This window comes from Pogona vitticeps, chromosome 1 (assembly GCF_051106095.1).
Source record: "Pogona vitticeps strain Pit_001003342236 chromosome 1, PviZW2.1, whole genome shotgun sequence".
NCBI lineage: Eukaryota > Metazoa > Chordata > Lepidosauria > Squamata > Agamidae > Pogona > Pogona vitticeps.
In genome coordinates, this window is record NC_135783.1 from 38,730,124 (window position 1) to 38,752,229 (window position 22,106).

Here is a 22,106-nt window from a genome sequence, read left to right on the forward strand (position 1 = left end):
TTTGTCCCAAGGTGCCAAATTTAAAGAGCATATCCCTGTTTCCAGATGTACATATGAAAAGATAATGCTACACCAGCCCTCTGGGGCAAATTGCCAGATGCTGGCAGGCTGTGCAGCCAGTAGACCAGGGCAAAACAGAGAAAAGATGGTCTGTTTAGCAGTCCCTGCTGAGATAATCAAGGAATGGTCTATTGAAGGACCAGTAGCCCAGAGGAGGAGGACTGGTTCAACCAGATTGTGACTAGACTCATTGGGGAGGTTGTCTACCTGCTTCTTGGTAGACCAGGCCTCTGAGCTGGACAGACAGAGAGTAGGCTTATTAATGTATATGGCATGCTAAACTTTTGATCTGTTTTTGTCATTCTGGAAGTACTACATATCCCCAGTGGAGTAGGAGAGATGCAGGCAAGTGTTCAATGCTGTAATTACTTCTTGTATTATTTTCATGTCATTAATTTCAAAGTTGATTTGGAATTGCATTTGAGCTACTCACTTGGTGCCAAAATTGTTAGTTACAACTCTGCCTCTCCCTATTTTCCTTCCACTGTAGATTGCAGTTGTACCCCCTTCTGGCTATGGGTTGTGAAGGATTAACCCACCCAAGCATGGACCGGATCCAACTCCATTACCTTCTCATGTGCACACACACTCTCTCTCTCTCTCTCTCTGTATAAAGAACCTATATAAAGAATAGTGCTACTTTAACTGGAAGACAGAGAAAAATCTGATGTACAATGATTTTGCAAAGAGAAATGAAAAATCCAAAGCCTATGTGCTGAAATGAAACATGGGGTATAAATTCTAAAATATATGCAATATAATTTCCTTTAAGTAGACTTGAACAAACTGTGCCATAAGATCTCAACAGAACAAGAATTTTGTTGCAGTCGGTGGAGAAAAGGGGGAGAAAATGAAGTTATTGTGAGCAACAGACCACAGATGTTTAAAAATGCATCATTGAAGCATGATGCATTAACTGCTGGTGAAGTCACATGCAAGGAAGCAAATGCTTTATGTTTGAAGGTTCTAAATCTGAACTAAGCAGATACGATTGCCAAAGATATTCTGTATTCACCTGCAACTCCAGAGGAATTGGGGGCAGCAAAAGAGGGGAGAGACGATATCTGCAATCCTGTTGGGATAACCATGTGAGTGTAAATGAGAACAATGTAATCAGCCTGCAATGTTAATCTTTGATTTGATTTGCTTATTTGATTTAATTTAACTCATCTTATCTCCCTACCACTTCAGGTTCTGAGGCTCCCTAAAGATCTCTTTTGACTAGAGATGGGGACGACTCACCATCTTGGTGAGTCATCAAAAGTTGAAGACTCACGAAGCACAAAGCTGCCCCCCATGAACCAACAAAGCATGCATTTGGTTGTTGTGGGTTTTTTGGGCTCTTTGGCCTTGTTCTGAATGTGGTTCTTCCTAACGTTTCACCAGTCTCTGCGGCCGGCATCTTCAGAGGACAGGAGTAGCACTCCGTGCTCTGGTGATGTACTAAATTATGCATACATTTATTTGTCAATTCACGGGGGGTTTACAAAAAAAATAGCAATAATCTCTTAAAACTATGGTTAGGGAGTTGCTTGATGTGGCAAATATAGCCTATGTGTGGCATGGTGGTTAGAGGGTGGGATTAGGACTTTGGGAAGTCCAGGTTCAAGGTTCCACAAAGCTATGAAACTCACTTTGGACCACTTATTCTGTCTCATCCTGACTCACCTTATATTGTTGCTGTGAGGACAAAATTCATTGGCAGATATAATAATAACTTTGTGCCATCAAGTCAGTTCTGAGATGGTGACACTTTTCAGGGTTTTTTTTAGGTAGACACTACAGTACTTGCTAGTAGAGATGGGCATGAACCTCAGTTCAGAGGTTCATGACAGTTTGTACATGCAGCACCACAGGTGCATTCCCTTCCACTATCTTTTCAGCCAATGACGCACTCATCAATCGGAGTGCACTCCTCTCCTCCTCCTCTGGCTGTTCAACCAGTCCCCAGCAGGAGCGTGGGTTTGTCTGTCCTGTCTCCTTGTCTGAGTGGGTGATCAGCCAAGGAGGTGGGGCTGGGAAGCTCCTGCTGGAGATTGATTGGACCACTGAAGAGGAGGAGGAGAGGAGCGCCTGCTGTTGGTGAGTGGGGGATCCAACCAGGGAGACAGGGGGTGGGAACACACAGCACCTATGGTGCCATGTGTACAATGTGCTGCCATCTTTTCCTGTTACTTAGTTTCAACTTTTTCTAGCATTGTGGTGTTTTCCAGCAAGTCTTGCCATCTCATGATAATCTTAGTTCAGTAATTTTTGCTTCTAGAGAGAGTTCAGGCTTGATTTGATCTAGGACTCACTTGTTCATCTTTCTGGTAGTTGCTCACTTACAACACCTCAATCCAAATGAATTAACTTTTATTTCTGTCAGCTTTTTTTGTCTGTCCACTGTAGCTACTCAATAAATAAGGTGCAATTGTTAAAATAAAAAAGAGGGAGCACTAGACTTCAATTAGAAGAGTTAAGCTCCTACAAGCTGTGTACGTGTTTCAGAGCCCAGATAGGACAGTCAAAGGTGAGAGAAGGAGTGCATAACAGGAACAGTATAAATGTGTAAGCCAGTTCTTGTAAAAGAATAGCCGTCTGCAGACAAAAGATCAGTCTCCTGAGTCTACAATGAAAGCACAGTTGGATTTCCCTTGAGCCAAGCAGACATACTTCAGTCTTGCTTCACTGACCTGAAACACAGCAGGTCTCCTTTCTTGTCAGTTTCAAAGCCCTCTAGGAAGCCAGCTTTCCTGGGTATGCCTCTGGAACCTTGTCTGTGTTCCAGAAATCTAAAAGTTTGACTGTTGAGGCAGGGACAATTTCATCTAAACCTTGGCCTCAGGATAAACCAGATTTTTCAGACCTCTTGAGATAAAAACTAGGGTTTAAACTGAATTTCTTCAGGAAATGGGTTTCAGGTGTTCTTTGCGGTACTGCTACTTTTAGTCCAAGACTTGGGATACCATCAACAGGCCCTATATGTTTTCGTTATGTCACGTCTCCATAAGGTAATATTAACATTCTTTCTCATATGTCTTGTTTACAATGCACAAAAGTTGTCTATATAAACATAAGGATAGAGTCTTTGGTGTCAGGACTGTATCTTTGATAAGTCCTACTTAAGACTTCGGATTGCTCTTAGATTTGGTATAATAGGAGAAGGTAGAGATGAAATGGTAGCTGAAAAAAAACAGCCAGTGCCTACATACATCTTGCTAACTACCCCTGTATAAAATAGTTTACACTGCAGGAGATTAATATATTTAAGAAGTGTGATTGCACGAAGCACTACTGTGGAGACTAGAGGGGAAAGGAGAAAAGTGCAGTTCTAATGTTGGGCTGCATCTCCCTAAGGTACGCTGGTGAGATGGAGGTCTACACTTTACCCTCAAGATTTTCATCATCATCATCAACTTAAAATGGCATAGCTAGAAAGGATCTTGAAAGTCCAGCCCTTTTCAATGAGACACAGTGAGGAATCAACCTCCTATCCTCTGGCTCTGCAGCCAGATACCTAAACCACTGCTCCCATCATACTTCACTGGCTGGCTAAAATTGATGGGAACAGGAATTCAACCACCTGTGAAGTCTCAGATGTCCTTTTCCACCTTTGCCTCAGTCTCCAGAGGCCTGGGGCCACGTATGCCCTTCTCCCAGCATTTGAATATTGCACCCATGCATCTACCCACTTCTGTGATCCTATCCTCTTAAAAATTATTTTTTAAATTGTTTTTTAACTGAAAAAAATGTCCCCATCCCCTCTAATGGCCAAAAAATATATATTTTGAAACATAAATCAGAATTTTGTCGGTGGCAGCACCCTCAAAACAAAGCAAAATAATTCCCCTCATTTCAAACAAAAACTTCTATAAAGTATAAGGGGTGTGTGTGTGTGTGTGTGTGTGTGTGTGTGTGTGTTTGTGTGTGTGTGTGTGTGAATGTGAGTGTGAGTGTGTGAGTGAGTGAGTGAGTGAGGGTGCAGGGGGACTATAGGGGTTTAGATTTAGAATTCTGGGGGCAGCACATTGCCCATCCCTGCTGTAGTGACAACAATCACCTTCTTACAAAGTACGAAGAGACAGGCAAGGCTGTGGAGCTTAGATGAGAAAACAAAACTGTTTGTCATATTAGCCATGACAAAGGTATGATAATATATGAGACACAGGTCCTGCAAAACAATTGGGTTCTATGTGTAATGAGGAAATAGTCAGTTTATGTAGCTGTTACCGCAAACCTGCAATTGCCCAATCTATAAACCAACAGCAAATTTATCTGGAGAGGGGGAAACAGTACATGCACAGTGGATGGATATCTAAACAATTATCTGAACCCAGTTCTCTGTCCGGTGCAAGCTCAACACCATAATCTGAACATGGAATAACATAGTTTCTCCCAACCTGGCAGCTACTCAAGTGTAGTAGTTTATTGTCTTATATCCCTAGCCTAACGGGAGTTGTAGTCCAGTTCTTCTGGTTGGAGGAATTATTCAACCTTTTTCACAATGCCAGGCAATGTGGTTTAATGAAGAATCAGTAGATTTAAGATGTAAATTAAGAAAGGTAATTCTACTTACATTCTCTCCCACTCCATAGTCCAATTTTGCACAGTTTCCCCATCTTCAGGCCCCTCTTATTAGAACACAACCCAGCTCTACATCTCCTTTTCACCAACTGCAGGTGATGCCATCCTGTCCCTCCAGCGCTGCCTGGGGGCCGTACTGCAGTGGATGCAGGAAAATGGGCTGAGGCTGAACCTGGACAAGACGGAAGTTCTGAGGGTGGACGTCCTTGGAGTTGGTGGCCTGGGTGGCTCTCTCACATTTGGGAGGTGACCCTGGCTGCTAAGGGGGTACACCTGGACCCGACACTCACCATGGAAATGCAGGTGATGTCGGTAGTTCGCACCGCCTTTTTCCACATTTGGCGGATTGCCCGGCTGTGAACCTACCTTGACATGGGGGCGCTCACTACCTTGGTACATGCACTTGTAATCTCAAGATTAGACCACTGTAACGCGCTCTACGTGGGGCTGCCTTTGAGGCTGGTGCGGAAACTTCAAGTGGTGCAGAATGCAGTGGCCAGACTCCTTACTGGAGTGAGAAAACACCAACATATTTCTCCTGTTCTGGCCGAGCTGCACTGGCTGCCCATCCGTTTCCGCATTGAATTCAAAGTTCTAATGCTTACCTATAAGGCCCTAAACAGTTTAGGACCTCGATACTTGGCGGAGCGCCTGCTCCCACCAAAATCTACTCAGATCACCCACATGAGTCAGGAGGTGAGGCTGAGGAGCCTGACGCCGAAGGGGGCCCGGAGGGAAAAGACTTGAAGCTGGGCCTTCTCGGCGAGGGCTCCTCGCCTTTGGAACAACCTTCCTCCGGAGATTCGCGAGGCCCCTACGCTGGGTACTTTGAAATGCCAGCTGAAAACATGGATGTACATCCAAGCCTTCCTCCTATCAACTACTGATTTCTTTTGCTTTGCTATTTATTATTTATTTATTCCTGCACTATTTGTTATTGTTGTAGGCTAATGTTTTTATGTTTTTTAATTGTTTTGATATTCTGTAAGCTGCCCACAGGGGTAGAATATACCAGATGGGCGGGATATAAATAAATAAATAAATAAATAAATAAATAAATAAATAAATAAATAAATAAATAAATAAATAAATAAATAAATAAATAAATAAATAAATAAAATTATTTCAAGGATTTGCCCCTGTTTAAAAAATGCAGCTTAGTGAACTACTTGGTGACTTTGTATTTGATTCTTTGACATATAAGCATTAGGTTTCCACAACATCAGAGGAAGCAGAAACGCTCAGAATGCTTAGGGTCATTGATTTGGCTGGCTCAAGGTACTGGCTGAAGCAGAGGATAAGATGGTGTGGACCTAGGCAAAACAACTTGAAGGAAACTTGCATTTTACTGCAATACCTGTGGTGATGGCATAACATCCTTCATATAACTTGTTTCTAGCAGAGAAGCTTAGCAGGAGGGCAAATGATCTGGATTGGTTCAATGAGGGCAACAGTACGGGAGTTGTCAAATCCTCAAAGGATGTCCAAAAATCTACAGAAGGCCACATTTCAAGTTATCTCCAGCTAGAGTTTTATAAAATTACTGTAGTTACAATCCAGGATAAGTCAAGAGGATCAAGCCTAAAGAAATTAAGGAAGAAAATTAAGGATCATATTATAGGCATATTTTAAGAAGTTAGACTATGGCCAGTATCTCTTGTGGAGCTCTGCCAGGAGAATAGACAATAGAAGCAATGGATTGCTGCTCATTAAAGAGGGGGTTCCACCCCTCCCCCAGGGTACACGTGATAAGATGAATGCACGTCCTGACATTGAAAAAGGAACTCTAATGAGCAGCAGTCTGCTGCTCCTCTCAGTGATGTAATACTCACTCTATAAGTAGACTTCCGCAATAAGATACTTTCCTATAATACCTATTATACCATCCATGAAATGTCTTGAATATAAAAAATGAATTGGGCTGACTCAAGATAGGTCTACAACAAAGGGCAAGGTGACGCTCATCTTTCCATTACATGGGTAGAAGATGAGTGGATGGCAGTTGAACCCCAATTCCTCATGGAGATAGGATTTTCTACCATTCCTGTGAATACCAGGCCAATTTAAGCATTGCAGGACAGGCTGTGGCATGCATAGCTCTGTCGCCCAAGAGAGGGGAAAGACTAGGTGATTGTAGTGTACAAGACATGCAGCTGCTGCTCCCAGCATCCACCGCCTGAAACATTTCCCTCACTCTGGCTAAGGGTAAAGTTGCCCCTAATCTTAAAAAGAGGGACGTGGTGGCGCTGTGGGCTAAACTGCAGAACCTGTGCTGCAGGGTCAGAAGACCAAGCAGTCGTAAGATCGAATCCACGTGACGGAGTGAGCGCCTGTCACTTGTCCCAGCTCCCGCCAACCTAGTGGTTCGAAAGCATGCAAATGCGAGTAGATTAATAGGGACCACCTCGATGGGAAGGTAACAGCGTTCCGTGTCTAAGTCGCACTGGCCATGTGACCATGGAAGATTGTCTTCGGACAAACGCTGGCTCTATGGCTTGGAAACGGGGATGAGCACCGCCCCCTAGAGTCGAACACGACTGGACAAAAATTGTCAAGGGGAACCTTTACCTTTACCTTAATCTTAAAAATCAGTTTTCATGGAGATGGACTTGCTACTTCTAAAGTAACTCCAAGGAAGAACAAGCGATGCTAGCAAGTGGAGATGTGAGGGTTGCAGTGCAAATGTCTCCTTCTGCAGCTTTACTAAATAGCAAGGACACCAGACAAGTTAGATAAAATTATCATTATTTCCCCCCAGACTTGGCAGAGAAATACAGCTTTACTCTTGAGATGGAGACCAAAGTAGGAGGGCAAAGGACCAGGACGGTTACTCCCTCCATGTATGGCAAGATAATGAACATTCCAGCAGCAGTGGCATTGCCTGGATGGGAAAAGATGAGAGTGATGGTGGGAGTATCCCTTTCCCCCAGAAGAAGAAAGGAGCACCCACAGCCATCAGAGGCTGGCTGTTTTTAGCAAGATGCTTCCTCAAATTCTGGTTCTGAGGTCCTCAAAGCCAGGACTTACAAAGAATGGCTAGAAAAACTGCCGGTGCCACACCCCACCACCTGTGTCAACTGCCCAAGTAAGGCTAATGGTAGGGTTGACTCCAACTCAGACGGATGTCTTTCTCACATGGTGATTGCGTGTGCACCAAAGTGCCAGAGCCCAGACAGAGGCATTTACCAATGGCAGATATTTTGCTGTCTGAAAATACAATGGTACCTCTTATTTCTATGTACAGAAGTAAACTGGGCTGACGGTGGACTTTTCCTCTGACACTGGACAGCATAGAGGAAAGTTAACAGTAGGATAAGCCCTGAAGGAAGTTCAGTGTGAAAACATATGATCCAGACTTTCCAAGTCACACAACCCAAAAGAAAAGAACACAAATGAGACTTTCTTTCCCAGAGTATGCATTATTTTAGTACGGTGCCGATGTGTGCATGCATGTACACCTATCAATACAGCTTTGTGGTAGTTTATAACCAAATAAAAATAATATACCATTTGCTTTTACCTGATGAAGGTGGTCTTCCCAGTGGAATACTGTCCCACAAGCAGGACCATAGGCTTGTTGTCAAAATCTGCATTCTCCAAGGCAGGTGAGTGAAACTCATGGAATTTATAGTGCTCTTCCAGAGGGAGAAGCTTGGTTCTGTAGAGCTTTTTAAGACCCTCGCTCACTGTCTGAAATACTTCAGGGTCTTTCCTTCTCCTTTCGTCAAGACCCAGCCAGCTGAACATTTTGCAATGAGGGAAATAATATTACTGTTTGCTCATTTTCCTTGGAAAAGTCCAGTCACCAAGGAGAGCGGGAGGGGAAGCTTGCACTCCAGACAGTTTGCTAGCACTTGCATGGAAGCTTCCAAGCCGTAACTCTAAATGTAGTGATTGTATATCTTCCTTCCTTCCGTCCTTCTTTCCTTTCTTTCTTCTTCTTTTTTTTAAAGAGAGAGATACAGTCACTTTATTGATTGCTGTCCCATCAGCCTATAATACAAAACAAGAAGACGACTCGAGAAACAGCAGGCATTGATTCTGGTTACGCATGCTTACATCTCCACATTTTTCTACTGAAAAACAAATACCCTAAGCATACAGCATTAAAAGAGGAGTAAACTCCCTTTGCTCTTACTGTGAGACAATTAAAAGAAAACAAAATAGGTTGCAGTGCTGGACTTGCGTCTAGCTTTCTAAGCGGAGAGCAACAAACTGATCTCATCACAAGAGAGGCAGCTGAATCACAGCATCTTCTTCCTTCGTGAAGCAGCTGGTGTTTAAATGCCTGTCTTTTGTGGAGCTGACCAGGAAACGGAAATTGTAGAACAACTGCGGGCAATGTTCAAATTGATGCCGGGGAGAGTGATAGCCAGTGGCTGGTGCTTTCAGTTGTCTGTCCAAATGGAAGATCCAGGACAATGGTTTTCAGACAGCAGTCACAATCATAGGTCAAAACTTCCATTAATCATAAGATGCAGAATCATCAGCAACCTAATCAATAAGCAGAATCACACTGCAAATTGTCTACACTTATTTCAGGTAGTTAGAAATGGGGTAGGACCACAGGAGAACGAAACAGAAAATAGCAAAGATAGTAAGAAAGTTATGAATGAGTGCACAGTGCAACGACAATGACAGAAACAAAGAAAGCCTATGAATTTTAATTTCTAAACTATTATTTATTTCCAATATTTGGGCATGTTCCAAAATTAAGTACAGAAAACAGAAATCTAACAAACACAGAAGACACATAAATACAGCCGTAAAAGTAAAATACTGTGTCAATAAAATCATCTGTAAACAACAATCAGGAAGAAAGCAATAAGGGTAGTGGTCAAATTTGCTTTAAAAGTGGCATCCAGTAGGGAGCAAGCTGGAAAAGGACAGTATTCACTTCCTACTGAAAGGTGAGTAGTGACTGAATCAAATGAAACCCTCTAAAAATAATCAAATTCTTATTTATTTAATTTACTGGGCATTTATTCTGTAAAGCTGTATATTTTGGTGTTTTTTTTAAAAACAGATTGTTTCATTTACTTCTGTAGGTCTGTGTGGGCCGAGGGATGGGCTTTTTGACTGTCCCTGTGTGTCACTACACTTGTGGGGGGTGGTTGTTGCTGGTTCGGCACAGCTTGGACCAGTTCTCTCTTGCTCTTGGTGTTGTGTTGTTCCTTTCTGGGTGCCTCTGTGTGTGTCCTCTGTGTGTGTCTTTCTTTTTTTCTATTGTGCTACGGAAGCTGAGAGAGTCTTGTTGCGCTGTGCGGGTGGCAGTGAATTCATATGGTTATTTTTCTTAATGTTTGAATGCTTTACTGCTTTTTGAATTACTTGCTGGGTGAGTGAGGTATTTTTCACATAGGCCTGGCTGATGATTTTTCTTTCTCACATTGCCTGCTTTTGGAGTAGATTGAGTCCCTGTTGCCTTGCCTTTCTAATTTTCTGGAGTGTTTTAAAGAGTTCAGTAGGGCTTTTGACATGCCAGGAATTTTCTTTCATGAAAGTCCAACCTAAGACAAAAGAACCTGAAAGAGGCTTTTCCTTTCATTTTAAACTAAAAGATTGGTGCCTGGGAAAAATGAAAATGAACGAAAAATGAAAGAGGCACTTGCAAGAACCCAAAATGGAAGAACAACAAAAATATTCACCATGCACATCCTTATTGATGAATTAACTTCCATCAATTTATCTGTTCCTTTTAGGTCTCTTCAAATTGACAGCCACCATCTTGTACCAGTGAATTACACAGTTTAAAAAATGTGCTCTGTAGGAAGGATTGCCTTATAAATTGGGTGTGTGTGTGTGTTATAAATACAGTATATGCAGCAGCCTACATAGAAACTTAGAAAATGTAATTGAATCTTATATTGGAAAGAGGTTTTGGACAACTAAAACACTCCATACATCAAATGAGGCTGGTCACAATCCAAAACAAAACTTATACTGTACATAATAAAATTTATGGCGAAGCTTGAAAACTTATATCTAAGAAGCCAAAAATAGTATAATTATCTTAAATTTCCTTTTAGTTAGTTAATAGCATAATTATCTTGAATTTCATATAATTTTAAGTTGTGCCTCACTCTGATATGACTAAAGAAACAAAGATCTAAGAAGAAGGAATATAATGATACAGTACATTGAAGCAGTTCATAACTGCAAGTGGCAGTATGACCTTCTGGAATCCGAGCAAACATCCTACCATTAGTCAGACTGAGGTGAATAGTGCCAGCTCTGCTTAGGAATGCTGGGAATGTGCCTCCCAAGGTTATTCTGTTTTTTAAAAAAAGTTTAATAAGTATTAGTTAATAAAAAATTTCTGCATCCCTAGTTGGTAGACACCCTTGATTTTTCCCTTACCATATATAAGTGGTAGACAACGTTCCTCAATGCCACATGAAGACATTATTGCTGCACAGACAGATATTATGTGGCAGCCCAATTCAGTATTCCATAAGCAAATTCAAAAAATAGTTGTGCCACAAGCAAAAATTGGTAACTGAAAATAGGCCTTGGACTTAGACCAATTTTGGCACAAATGTCACAGATAGTCTACGCTTGCTGTGTGCCAAATTTGGGGACATTTGGGAAAATGGTGTTTGAGCTTTGATTACTTCAGTACAAGCTACCAGTCAGAACAAAATTAAATGACTCTCAGGAGAACTTTTTAGTTCCTTCCTGGCCAAACAGACATTAAAAAGAGTATTTATTTCTCGTGTAAAAATGTTTTAAAAGATATTTTAAAAACAGAAAATAAATATACAGAAGGTCATTCGCTGAAGCTGTGAAATTATTGTTTTTTGCTCTGTGGCTGGGGATAATCTCAAAGCAAGGTTTACCCAGCTTACTTGTGCAGAGAGATAGGGGTATTTGTAAATGAATACGAATATCTCCAGTGCAGCTGGACTTAACGAAGGTCCAGCCCCTGGGGCCGGACCATCCACTCATGTGTCCAGCGGCAGCAGCAGCCTTGGTCAGCCTTCCACTCGACGCTGGAGCGCCACTCTCTCCCCACTCATCTAGCCACTCAGCAGCCATGCAGGGAGACTCATCCTCACTCCCTCCTTCCTGGAGTTGGCTAGATGAGTGAAAAGAGAGTGGAAAGAGAGTGGCGCTCCAGGAGTGACTGGAAGGCTGACCGAGGCTGCTGCTGCTGCTGGACTCAGGGGCTGGACCCTTGTTAAGTCCAGGTGTTTGCTCAGTTTGCTCACAAGTAAGTGTACTTACAGCACCAGCAGCCATGGAAAGCTGCAGCATGAAGACTGAACACTGGAAGGAAAGCTTCAAACACAGAAGGGAAGTACTCTTTCCCCCCGCTTTCCTGTCAGCCAGGCCTCTTCCTTTTTAAAATTTCAAACACAAAGGGAAATATTTTGGAAAACAGGCACACCATTGAGCTGTTGGTCCAATATAGCTTTTCCTCTTTGGCCTGCATGATTCATAGAAAAGGTTTGGAAATTGGAACAGAGTTTTCTAGTCTGCATTCTGCAGGTTGAGCATGACAGTACTAGTTGACGTGAGAGGTTAAAGGGTGTGTATGTATCTCGATTGCACATGTTGTACCTACTCATTCCTTTGCTTCACCATTTCACAAATTCCAGAACAGCCCTTCAAAATATTTTGGCACAGAGAGACTGCAGCCACATCCATTTCTTCTCCCAGTAACCATAGTGCAAATCATGTGCTCATTTTCTTGAATCCTGTAGCACTGGGAAATTGTATATTTGCGAAATCTATGTTGGAATTTGTGGGTAGTGTATGTATATTTAAACTCCCATTTAAAAAAAATTAGGAAATGCAATTCTTCAAAAAAAAAATCTCTGGCTATGAATGTGGGATATTGTGTTTCTGTACCCACTCCAGTACCATTCACACTTGTTGAAAAACAGACCTGACAATTTCTTTCTGTTAGGTTGAGAAGTGTTTAACTGATGAAAAAAAGAGGATTTCTCCTTGCCTGGTGTTACTTTGTGAATGTTAGTGAGCAGAAAAGGATATCCTGTAGATCATCTTGTCTGCTGCCATTGGTTTTGTGAACATTCATGCTGCCGTTTGGTATGTAAAACTTGGCATCCTTTTTCTGCTGGTAACACCTTTTTGAGTACAGAATAACAATATTCCATATTCATAAACTGGAGTGTTGTTGTTGTTTTGAGGGAGTGAAATTTATTTTATTTCAGCCACTTGTGTGCATTATCCAGCTTGTTATGTATTGATTGCATCAGCTCATTTGTCCTTGCTGGCTCAGTGTGGGGTTCTGATTAATCAGGAAGTGGGTCACTCTGGCACCCCACAGACACCAGTCTACCTGCTGATGTGTTCACTGGAGTTCTGAAACAAAAATTAAGATTGATTAGTACCACATGGTTTTCTAGAAGTATGGGCTTTACTTCAAGATCATTACTCAAACAAACAATCAAATAGCTGCACTGCACATTGTACCTGGAGGACTGTTATCTCCCCATATGAGCCTTCTCAGTGATTAAGATAATCACTGAGAAGGCTCATATGGCCCCATTGCCAGCACAGGCATGGTTGATGGGGACACATAAGAGGGCCTTCTTTGTGGCAGCTCCCAAGTTGTACAATGCTTTCCCTCAGGAGATCAGGCTGGAGTTGCCGAGAAACTAAACACACCCCGTGAGGCAATATTCCAGGTCTTCCTCCAACCTTGTCTCTAGACAAAATTAGGGGTTTCTACCAGCTAGGGATGCAGAAATTTTTTAATTAACTAAAATCTATTAATCCATTAACACACACACACACACACACACACACACACACACACACACACACACACACACACACACACGCACGCGCACGCGCACACGCACGCGCACGCGCACATGCGCGCGCGCGCACACACACACACACACACACACACACCGAGGCATATTCCCACCATTCCTAAGCAGGACTGGCCCTACTATTAACCAGACTGAGGTGAATCAGCCAACTATCTCCCTAGTCACTTTCCCACTGATTATATTGGATGTTGCTGTTGTTTAATTGTTAGTGTTATATAAGGATATAAGGAGCACTATTTTTCTTAAATGCATTCTTGTCTCATTGTCTGATTACGTTTCTTTTGTGCAAGCTTTTGTCCTCATTTATTCCCATTTATACTTCCTCCACACTGCTCATTAATCATCTTGGCGATCTTGTGTTCACAAGGAAGCATTGGATCCTGTTGTGTTGACAGCAAAAGCTTAAAAGATGCCATGAGGGAGAGAGCTGGATGACGTTAATTGGCAAAAGTTAAATCAGCCTCATATTTTCCACCAATACCTGTCACAAAAGAACACATTCTTTTTTTTTGTTTGTTTTTGGAAAACTATATACTGTAGTATCACAGATACGGTACATGATAGCAGTTTTACAAGAAAGACTATGTATAAGATGCATTTGAAACCACATTAGTTATCACTATCAGCAAACTCTGACATAGCAAATGTTTTATAATCTTTCACTGCTGGAATAATGAGACTGAAGCTTTTCCTTAGGGAAGGAAATGTAGCACACTTCTCAATCATGATTGTCTTTCAATATGCCACAATGAAGTTAGGAACATGAATGTTCTGACTGTTCATAGTGACTTTTCCAAGGAGAATGTTTTATAATCCCACACTCCAGAAATCTTCAGTATTATGTGAAGCTGGACTTTGGTGGGAGTTGTCACTTAATGCTTAATGGCCACTTCCACTCATTGTCCCCCAACCAGACAAAGAACATTGGTATTTAAAGTAGGCCACCTTTTCCTACTCTGACTCTCTGTCTTTGTTGAGGGAGGATTGCAACTAGACCCAAAAGCCAAGAGAAGGGAGCAGGACTATATGCTAGATGCAACAAAGTAAGAGACAAGTGGAGCAGGAGATGGTAAGAAGGTAGGCCACCATATCCTGCTGCTCTTTCCTGACTTTGTCCAGAGAGATTCAGTGCTGTTTCCTTCTCTGCTTCAATTTCTGGCACCAGGGGTGGTGGGATACTGCCTTTTCTCTCTGCCACCAGCTTTTTCTGTGGTAAATCCTGCCTTTCTCTTCTTAATTCCCCTGTTATAGGAGTTGCATCGCTGAGCATCATCATTGCCTCCTGCAAAGCCCTCATCCATGGATATTATGGTAATGGTCTGGACAAGTGGTTTTTAACCTTTTCTTTATCTTGGACCCCCTTTAAACACCTTTTGTTGCCATGGACCACCAAGACTTAAGGCAAGATTTAAAACCTAAAGTGCATCAAATACAGCGGTACCTCGACTTGAGAACGTCCCTACATAAGAATGATTCGAGTTAAGAATGGCTCCGTTCGCAAAAAGTTGCTTCAATTTGAGAACACAGCCTCAACTTAAGAACAAACAAAAAAGAAAGAAAGAAAGAAAGAAAGAAAGAAAAGAAAAGAAAAGAAAAGAAAAGAAAAGAAAAGAAAAGAAAAGAAAAGAAAAAACCTTTCCTGCCCCTTTTTTGACCTAATTTCACCTTAGGTCAAAAGAAGAAGAAGAAAAAAAATCACCCCTTAGTGGTAGATACGGATTAACCAGCTTTGCATTAGTTCCTATGGGAACTAATGCTTCGACTTAAGAACAGAGTCTCAATTTAAGAACGAAAAACAGCAGATACGGATTAAATGCTTTTCAGTGCATTCCTATGGGAAATGGTGCTTCAATTTTAAAAAGTTTCGACTTAAGAATGCAGTCCCAATACGGATTAAGTTCTTAAGTCGAGGTACCACTATATTTAAAGTTTCTCATGAAGGGTCTTCAAATTTGGAGGGAAGGAAGAAATAAGCCTCATGAATTAAAGACATTTGTAAAGAAACTCAAGGAAAACAAATGGATGATATTGTAATAACAACTGAAATGATTAAGAGACAAGTAAAGGCTATGAAAAATTGGAGTGTACCTGGTCCAGATGACCTGCATGGATTTTGGTTAAAGCATCTAACAAGTCTCCATCAACATATAGCATTTAAATGTAAACACTTACTTCAAAATTCTACAACTGAAGACTGGATGACAAAAGGCCACACATTTCTAATAATAAAAGATTATCAAAAGAGCAATGAACCCAGTAATTATTGACCAATTACAGTGGTGCCTTGACTTACAAACTTAATCCATACTGGAATGGTGGCCGTAAGTCAAAACGTTCGTAAGTCAAAGCACCATTTCCCATAGAATGCACTGAAAACCGATTAATCCATTCCGGCCGAAGAAAAAAATACCATAAATAAAAAAAAAAAGTAAGTCCCATGCTGGGACTGCAGAAAACAAAAACAAAAAACAAACAAATCCAAAAATAAACATTGGAGCAAGTCCCACTCTGGGACTGGAATCCCCCCCCCCCCACCAAAATGTGGAAGAAAGAAAGAGCAATCATAATGGTCAGGCTTTCTAGGTAGAGAACAGACAGAAATGGTTTACCATTCTCTTCTTCTGAGAGTCCCCTGGGACTATCCAACTTGCCCATGACTACACAGGCTGGCTCATTTACCAGGAGGCATGTGAGGAATCAAACTCTCAACCTCTACTTAGGCTACTGAGCTATTCAGCAGGAGGGAGATGGTTATAAAAATCAAAGGAAAAAGGGAACATGGACATATGTGAATATATTTGCTACCTGTGTTCCCTATTGCTTCATATGGCCCTCAGACTATGATAATTTCAAAATCCTTCTTCAAGGAATCCAATCAGAGCTCTGATTAGAGCAGCCTGCCCCTTCATATGGAGGACAAAAGGAGGAGAAAGAGAGAAACAGAATAGAAAAGGGAGGAGGAAGAAATGAAAAACGTTAGTGGGAATTTTCTCTTTCCAGAGATTGACAGCCGTATTTCCTCCCTCCCAGACCACATACACAATATGCTGTGTGTTTCATGAAGTCTTGTCTTTACTAATGGACAATTTTGTAGGCTTCCTCATTAAATACAATGCTAAGAAACACAGACACGGAACTTTGTCAAAATCCTCCAAACATCAGTGACTAACTGCTGATTCACTGTTTGCTTATCTAGAAGGCTGGCTTACTTTTACTAGTATAGTACTTAGTGATTAACCACCTCTTCTCAAAAAAAAAAAAGAGGAAATATCAGTCTTTTTAAAAATCAGTTTTCTCATGTATGATTTTATACAGTGGTGGCATTTCTAAGAAAGTTCTTAAGCGAGTTAAAGAGCATCTGCTTTTGGTGGCCAAATGCAAAACACAAATGAGTACATTAAAAAGTAAATTCAAGGAATTTGCAATGGAAAAGAGCCTGCGAAATGTTTCATTAATTGTGATGGTCTCTGTTTCTCCAGTGGGCGATGGGAAGTCACAACTGGCTCAAAACCATTTTGTGTGCTTCCAAGCGAAGGATCACCAAAGCTGCCATGTAGGTTGGCCTCTTTTCACCCAGAAGGAGCAAGACCCTGGGTGGGGCATTCTGGGGGGTATAGTTCAAAAAAGTAACTTCTCCAAGATCTGCCTTCATCAAGAATCCTCCCGTCTAGTATCATTGCTTGTTATTTTGTTTTCCTCACTTTATTCCTGTGTAAGGAAAAGATTTGTCTTTTAAAATTCTCGTTCCTTTGGAACTGCCTTCCACTAGAGATCCTGCAGGTCCCCCTCCCTCCAGGGTTTTTAATGACAGCTAAAAACCACACTATTTAGGGAAGCCTTTAAGAATATTCTCCCTCTCGCCTTCACTTTGTCTCTTTGAGTTTGTTTACTTGATTTCTTTGATCAGTTTGGGAATCATTTTTATTTATTATGTTTGGGGTATGGTGGGAGGGAGTTCACATTTATACACTATTGTAATGACCGCCCAGAGTGGTGGCCCCACTAAGTCAGGCAGGAAATAAATAAATAAATAAATAAATAAATAAATAAATGAATGAATGAATGAATGAATGAATGAATGAATGAATGAATGAATGAATGAATGTTAGCTCTCTTCATGGTTATAGTTACATAGAACATATGCACTGACATGGGGAAAACGTATCATCCTGTTCCAAGACTTACCCCATGGTATGTACATGTTCACTTTGACCCTCTGGAAAGGAGCACCTGCACATGAAGAGGTGAATGTCTATAGGTGTTTCATCCACTCATGTAGTTCTCATGCACTCTCAGCCGCTCATGCATGGATGACGTCTTAAACATCCATGAAGGTATATGGATCTAAGGTGGGCTGTCTGTATATGTGACATAACTGAGGAGGGTGAATTGTCTACACACTTCCATAGTCCAGATATACGAATAATGGAGAAGAAAGGGATAGATGAGGAAAAAAGACCTCCAGAGATAACTTATAACCATGTGCAGTTCAAACGACACTTTATGTAAGTTTAACCTTAGATTTTTTTCCCCCCCTTTCCATTCCTTTCCTATACTCAGTGTCTTTTCTTGGAAGTGTTTAAATTCAGGGAAATCCTCTTTTTTTAAGGTGTTTGTTTGGATCTCAGGCTTCGTCATAGTCACTTCCTGACCGCCTTCTGGTCTTAAAATAGAGTCACCTGTTTATGTTTTACAAATTGGGCTGAAAAATAAGATCATAAACTGAGGAGGAAGTACTTTTTCTTTTATGCAGTTGGTGTGTCATCATCTGATGAACTGACCCGTCCTTTCAGGTAAACCAAGGGAATGGCAAAAAAATAATAATAATACCTACAATTGCGACACTCCTTCTACAGTAGAAACCTATTTTGTTACCATTTTCCTTCCTTGAAACTTTGTTTGGTAGGTGGAGGTAAACTGTTTGATTTGCATATGTAGGCTGGACATAGACATTAATGTTGAGATGAGAGAGTTCATTATTATCCTGTTGTCTGTCAGTTAAGGTGCCCATGAGACCAACATAAGTTAGTTCTCTGCCAGGATTTATTACTAATCATCTGAGAGCCGCAGAAGCTAACTTGAAGAAGGTAAGACATTTCAATAGTCTTTTTGTATCCAAAAATTAATCTAAAATCTAAATTCTAAAAATTTGCAGTTGCCTTGCTTGTGATGTTTGGGGTTCTGTTGTATATATAACGATTTCATTCCATAACCCGGATGACTTAAAATGCTTAAACCTGGACTAGATTGAGGATGAACTAGAAGAAGATGTTTCTCTTCAGGCATGCTTTCACTTCGTTACTGGCTGTCTGAGAAGAGTTTTTAAATGGTTTGTTGTGCCTTGTTGCTTTGTATGTGTTTTTGGTGTTGATTTTGTTTACCATATTAAAAAGAAACTACAGGAATATATAAACTTTCTTGGTTTGAAAGGATTGCACTGATAAAAAGCAAAGCAGCTACCATGTTCTCTAGACTCACAAAGAGAGTATGGCTTAATAAGAAGCTGACGGCATATACCAAGATCCAGGTCTATAGAGCCTGTGTCCTGAGCACACTCCTGTACTGCAGTGAGTCCTAGACCCTTTGTGCATGGCAGGAGAGGAAGCTGAACACATTCCATATGCATTGTCTCCGATGCATGTTTGATATCACCTGGCAGGACAAAGTTCCAAATAAAGTATTCCTAGAACGAGCTGAAATTTTTAGCATGTATGCATTACTCAAACAGCGACGTCTATGTTGGCTTGGGCATGTCATGAGAATGGCTGATGGTCGGATTCCAAAAGATCTCCTGTATGGAGAATTAGTGCAGGGAAATCGCCCCAGAGGGAGACCACAACTGTGATACAAGGATATCTGCAAGCAGGATCTGAAGGCCTTAGGAATGGACCTCAACAGATGGGAAACCTGACATTGGAGCGTTCAGCCTGGAGGCAGGCGGTGCATCATGGCCTCTCCCAATTTGAAGAGACCCTTGTCCAGCAGGCCGAGGCAAAATCAGGAAGCTGGATAGGGGACAGATTGTATTTATCTTCAGTGTGGAAGGCATTGTTACTCTTGAATTGGCCTTCTCAGCCACACTAGACACTGTTCCAAGTTCTCCATATAGAGCACGTTACCATAGTCTCTCAAGACTGAAGGATGCCTAACTAAAACTAAAATTTATTTTAAATGAAAATTGTAAAAAGGTTTGTTTCTTCATTTGAAGATTACTTGATTTAATTTTATTTATACCTTCCCCCCCGTAATATTCTGCTTTGTTTTTGTAACTTCATTAGATTTAGTTATTTGTTTATATATGTGGCACATTTGTTTTGCATGCAGTTTTATATTTTATGAAGCCAACGAAACAGTTCAGGGAATGAAACCAAAGTTTGTTAGGTATCACCAGACAAAAGGAAGGGACATATATGTCCAAAATCACATGTGATGCTTCTGAATGCCTGCCTATATTGCCCAAAGGAAAGATTATTGCCCCAAAGGATGAGTTCATCTCTCAGTGTCTTGAGGGAAACTCTCTTCCATCTTCACTAGCCATATTCAATAGTTACAGCCATTCCTAGGAGGGAAAGGACCGTGTGGTACCTGGCTGCTAAACAGGTGTGAAAGCTGTGAGGCCTGTCAGAGAAAAGGAATGGACAGCTTAAGTCGTCACAAACAAAGATGAATTCCAATGCTCTGGAAGGTTAAGGGCTAAACATTCAGATTCTGGATCTGGTTAGGCAAACCTGTTCAGTTTCTTCCACATTTGATTTTTAAACCATAGGTTCTTTCAACCTGAATATGCAGAACTTTGAGGATTTGGATAAAGACTTTTTTTAAAAAAATGAACAGAATCAAAATTCTTTAAAAGACTTGAGACTAGAGATGGGGGCTGAGGACCAAAATGGGTTTTTCTCTTGGTTCGTGGGTTGTCAAATTTGATGACCCCTGACCCACAAATTGCCATCCAGTGGCCCAATGAACCACAAATTAATTTGTCAATTCATTGGGTCATTTTTTCTTTAGACAACCTCATGGGGCTATCTAAAAAAAGGCAGTGGGGCTGGGGGATTGCTTTAATCCCTTTTCCCCTCCTCTTCCTATGCCACAGGGGCATAGGAACAAGGGGGAAAGGGGGACCCAAGTGATCTCGCAGCCCTGCTGTGTTTGCAAAGCCAGCAGGGCTGGGGCGTTGTTTTGATCCCACTTTGATCCCTTCCCTCCTCTTCCCATGCCCTGTGAAAATAGGAAGAGGAGGAAAGGGGAACCAAGCCATCCCTCAATCCCAGGGGTGGGATTCCCTTCTGGCAGGCTTTAGCAAGACACCTGAAGGGAAAATTCCTCTCTGCTTATGCCCCCAAGGAACAGCTGATCTGCCGGGGCATATGCAGATAGAGAATGAAGGGACAAATATAAAAGGGTTATATTCATTGCTTCATATTCGTCAAGGTCTTTGGACCACAAGAATGTGAAGCAACGAATATCTGACGAATCAGGGATATTCATCCCCATTCATCCTCCATGTCTAGTTGAGACTGGAGAAAAAGTGAAGAAAACTAACATACTCTGTTGGGCAGGCATTGATGTAATGGATAAGAATAGAATTGATCTTATCTAAGAAGCTGTGAAAATGCCATTTAAATTTGTTGCCAAGAGCTGATTTTGTACAGGGTGCTCAATTTGATTTAGAAATTACGGCTCACACTTCCTGAAACAATATACTTGCCACTACATGAAACTGTGTAGAGGGGTAGGGAGGTGAGTAAATAAAAAAGTACAGGGCAGTTTTTAAAGATCAGGTAGAAGTGTTCACATATTGCACTTTTTGTTGTTAATCTAAAATAAAAGTCTGTAAATTATATATATAAAAAATCTTTGGCAAGTGAAATGGCACCATCCTGGCAACACCCCAAGAAGGATCAGCTAACTTTCAACTCTGACATTTTTTCCTCTGTAGTTGCACACATTATTTGAGGAGGGAGGGATCTGGCTGTAGAGACATTTGCATAAGTTATTTCAGGACAAAGGAAGCAAAAGGAATTGAGAGGAGAACAGGAGGAGGTGGGGGAAGAACCAGCACAAGCATCTCATGCTGTGATGGTGTTGAGGATCTTACAGACTGGAAGATGTCTTGGCAGTTGATTTAATATCATGTGATACTTTGTGCCAAGGGGAGCCATGTTAATCTCTGTAAGCATTAGAGGTGAGAACAAAATAACAATCAAAAGTAAAAAAAAAAGTTTTTAAAACGCAAAAGCACAGTGGACAACATTTTTTAATATGAGCTTTTGTGGACAAGATGTCTGATGAAGTGGACTTGTTCATGAAAGCTCAAATTTAAAAATATTAAAATTTTTATGGTGCCACCATGTTTTTGTCTTTTTAAAAAACTTCAAAAAAATGTTTTTTGCTTTAATCTATGATGAAATACTCTGTAGTCTTACATTTTCCTCTAACTTTCAAAACTGTATTGTGACTGGAGGGGAGCATTTGTGAAGTGCCCCTCCTCAGTCTACAAGTCACCTCTAAAATATTGTAAAAATATTGATTAAAAAACGTTTCCAGCTGCTGTGGAGTCTGGTGGTGAACAAAGGTATTCCTTGTTCACAAGCCCCAGATTCGAAGATCTGAGAGAGGTGACCTTCTTTCTGCTACCCAGCCGGCTCACAGTACCTCATTAAGGAACCTTGG

The 22,106-nt window shown here is 41.2% G+C and overlaps 1 protein-coding gene and 1 long non-coding RNA gene across 2 annotated transcripts in view; both read right to left on the minus strand.

Moving 5' to 3' along the window:
- EHD3 (EH domain containing 3) overlaps window positions 1–9,028 on the minus strand; it is a 38,989-nt gene extending 29,961 nt beyond the window's left edge. Inside the window, exon 1 of the mRNA XM_020809335.3 lies at window positions 8,147–9,028. Coding sequence (XP_020664994.2) covers window positions 8,147–8,373 — 227 coding nt within the window. The 5' untranslated portion in view covers window positions 8,374–9,028. The remainder of the gene's footprint in view (window positions 1–8,146) is intronic.
- The window catches only part of LOC144585810 (uncharacterized), a 256,170-nt gene that overhangs the window by 162,821 nt on the left and 71,243 nt on the right, over window positions 1–22,106 (minus strand). The window lies entirely within an intron of this gene.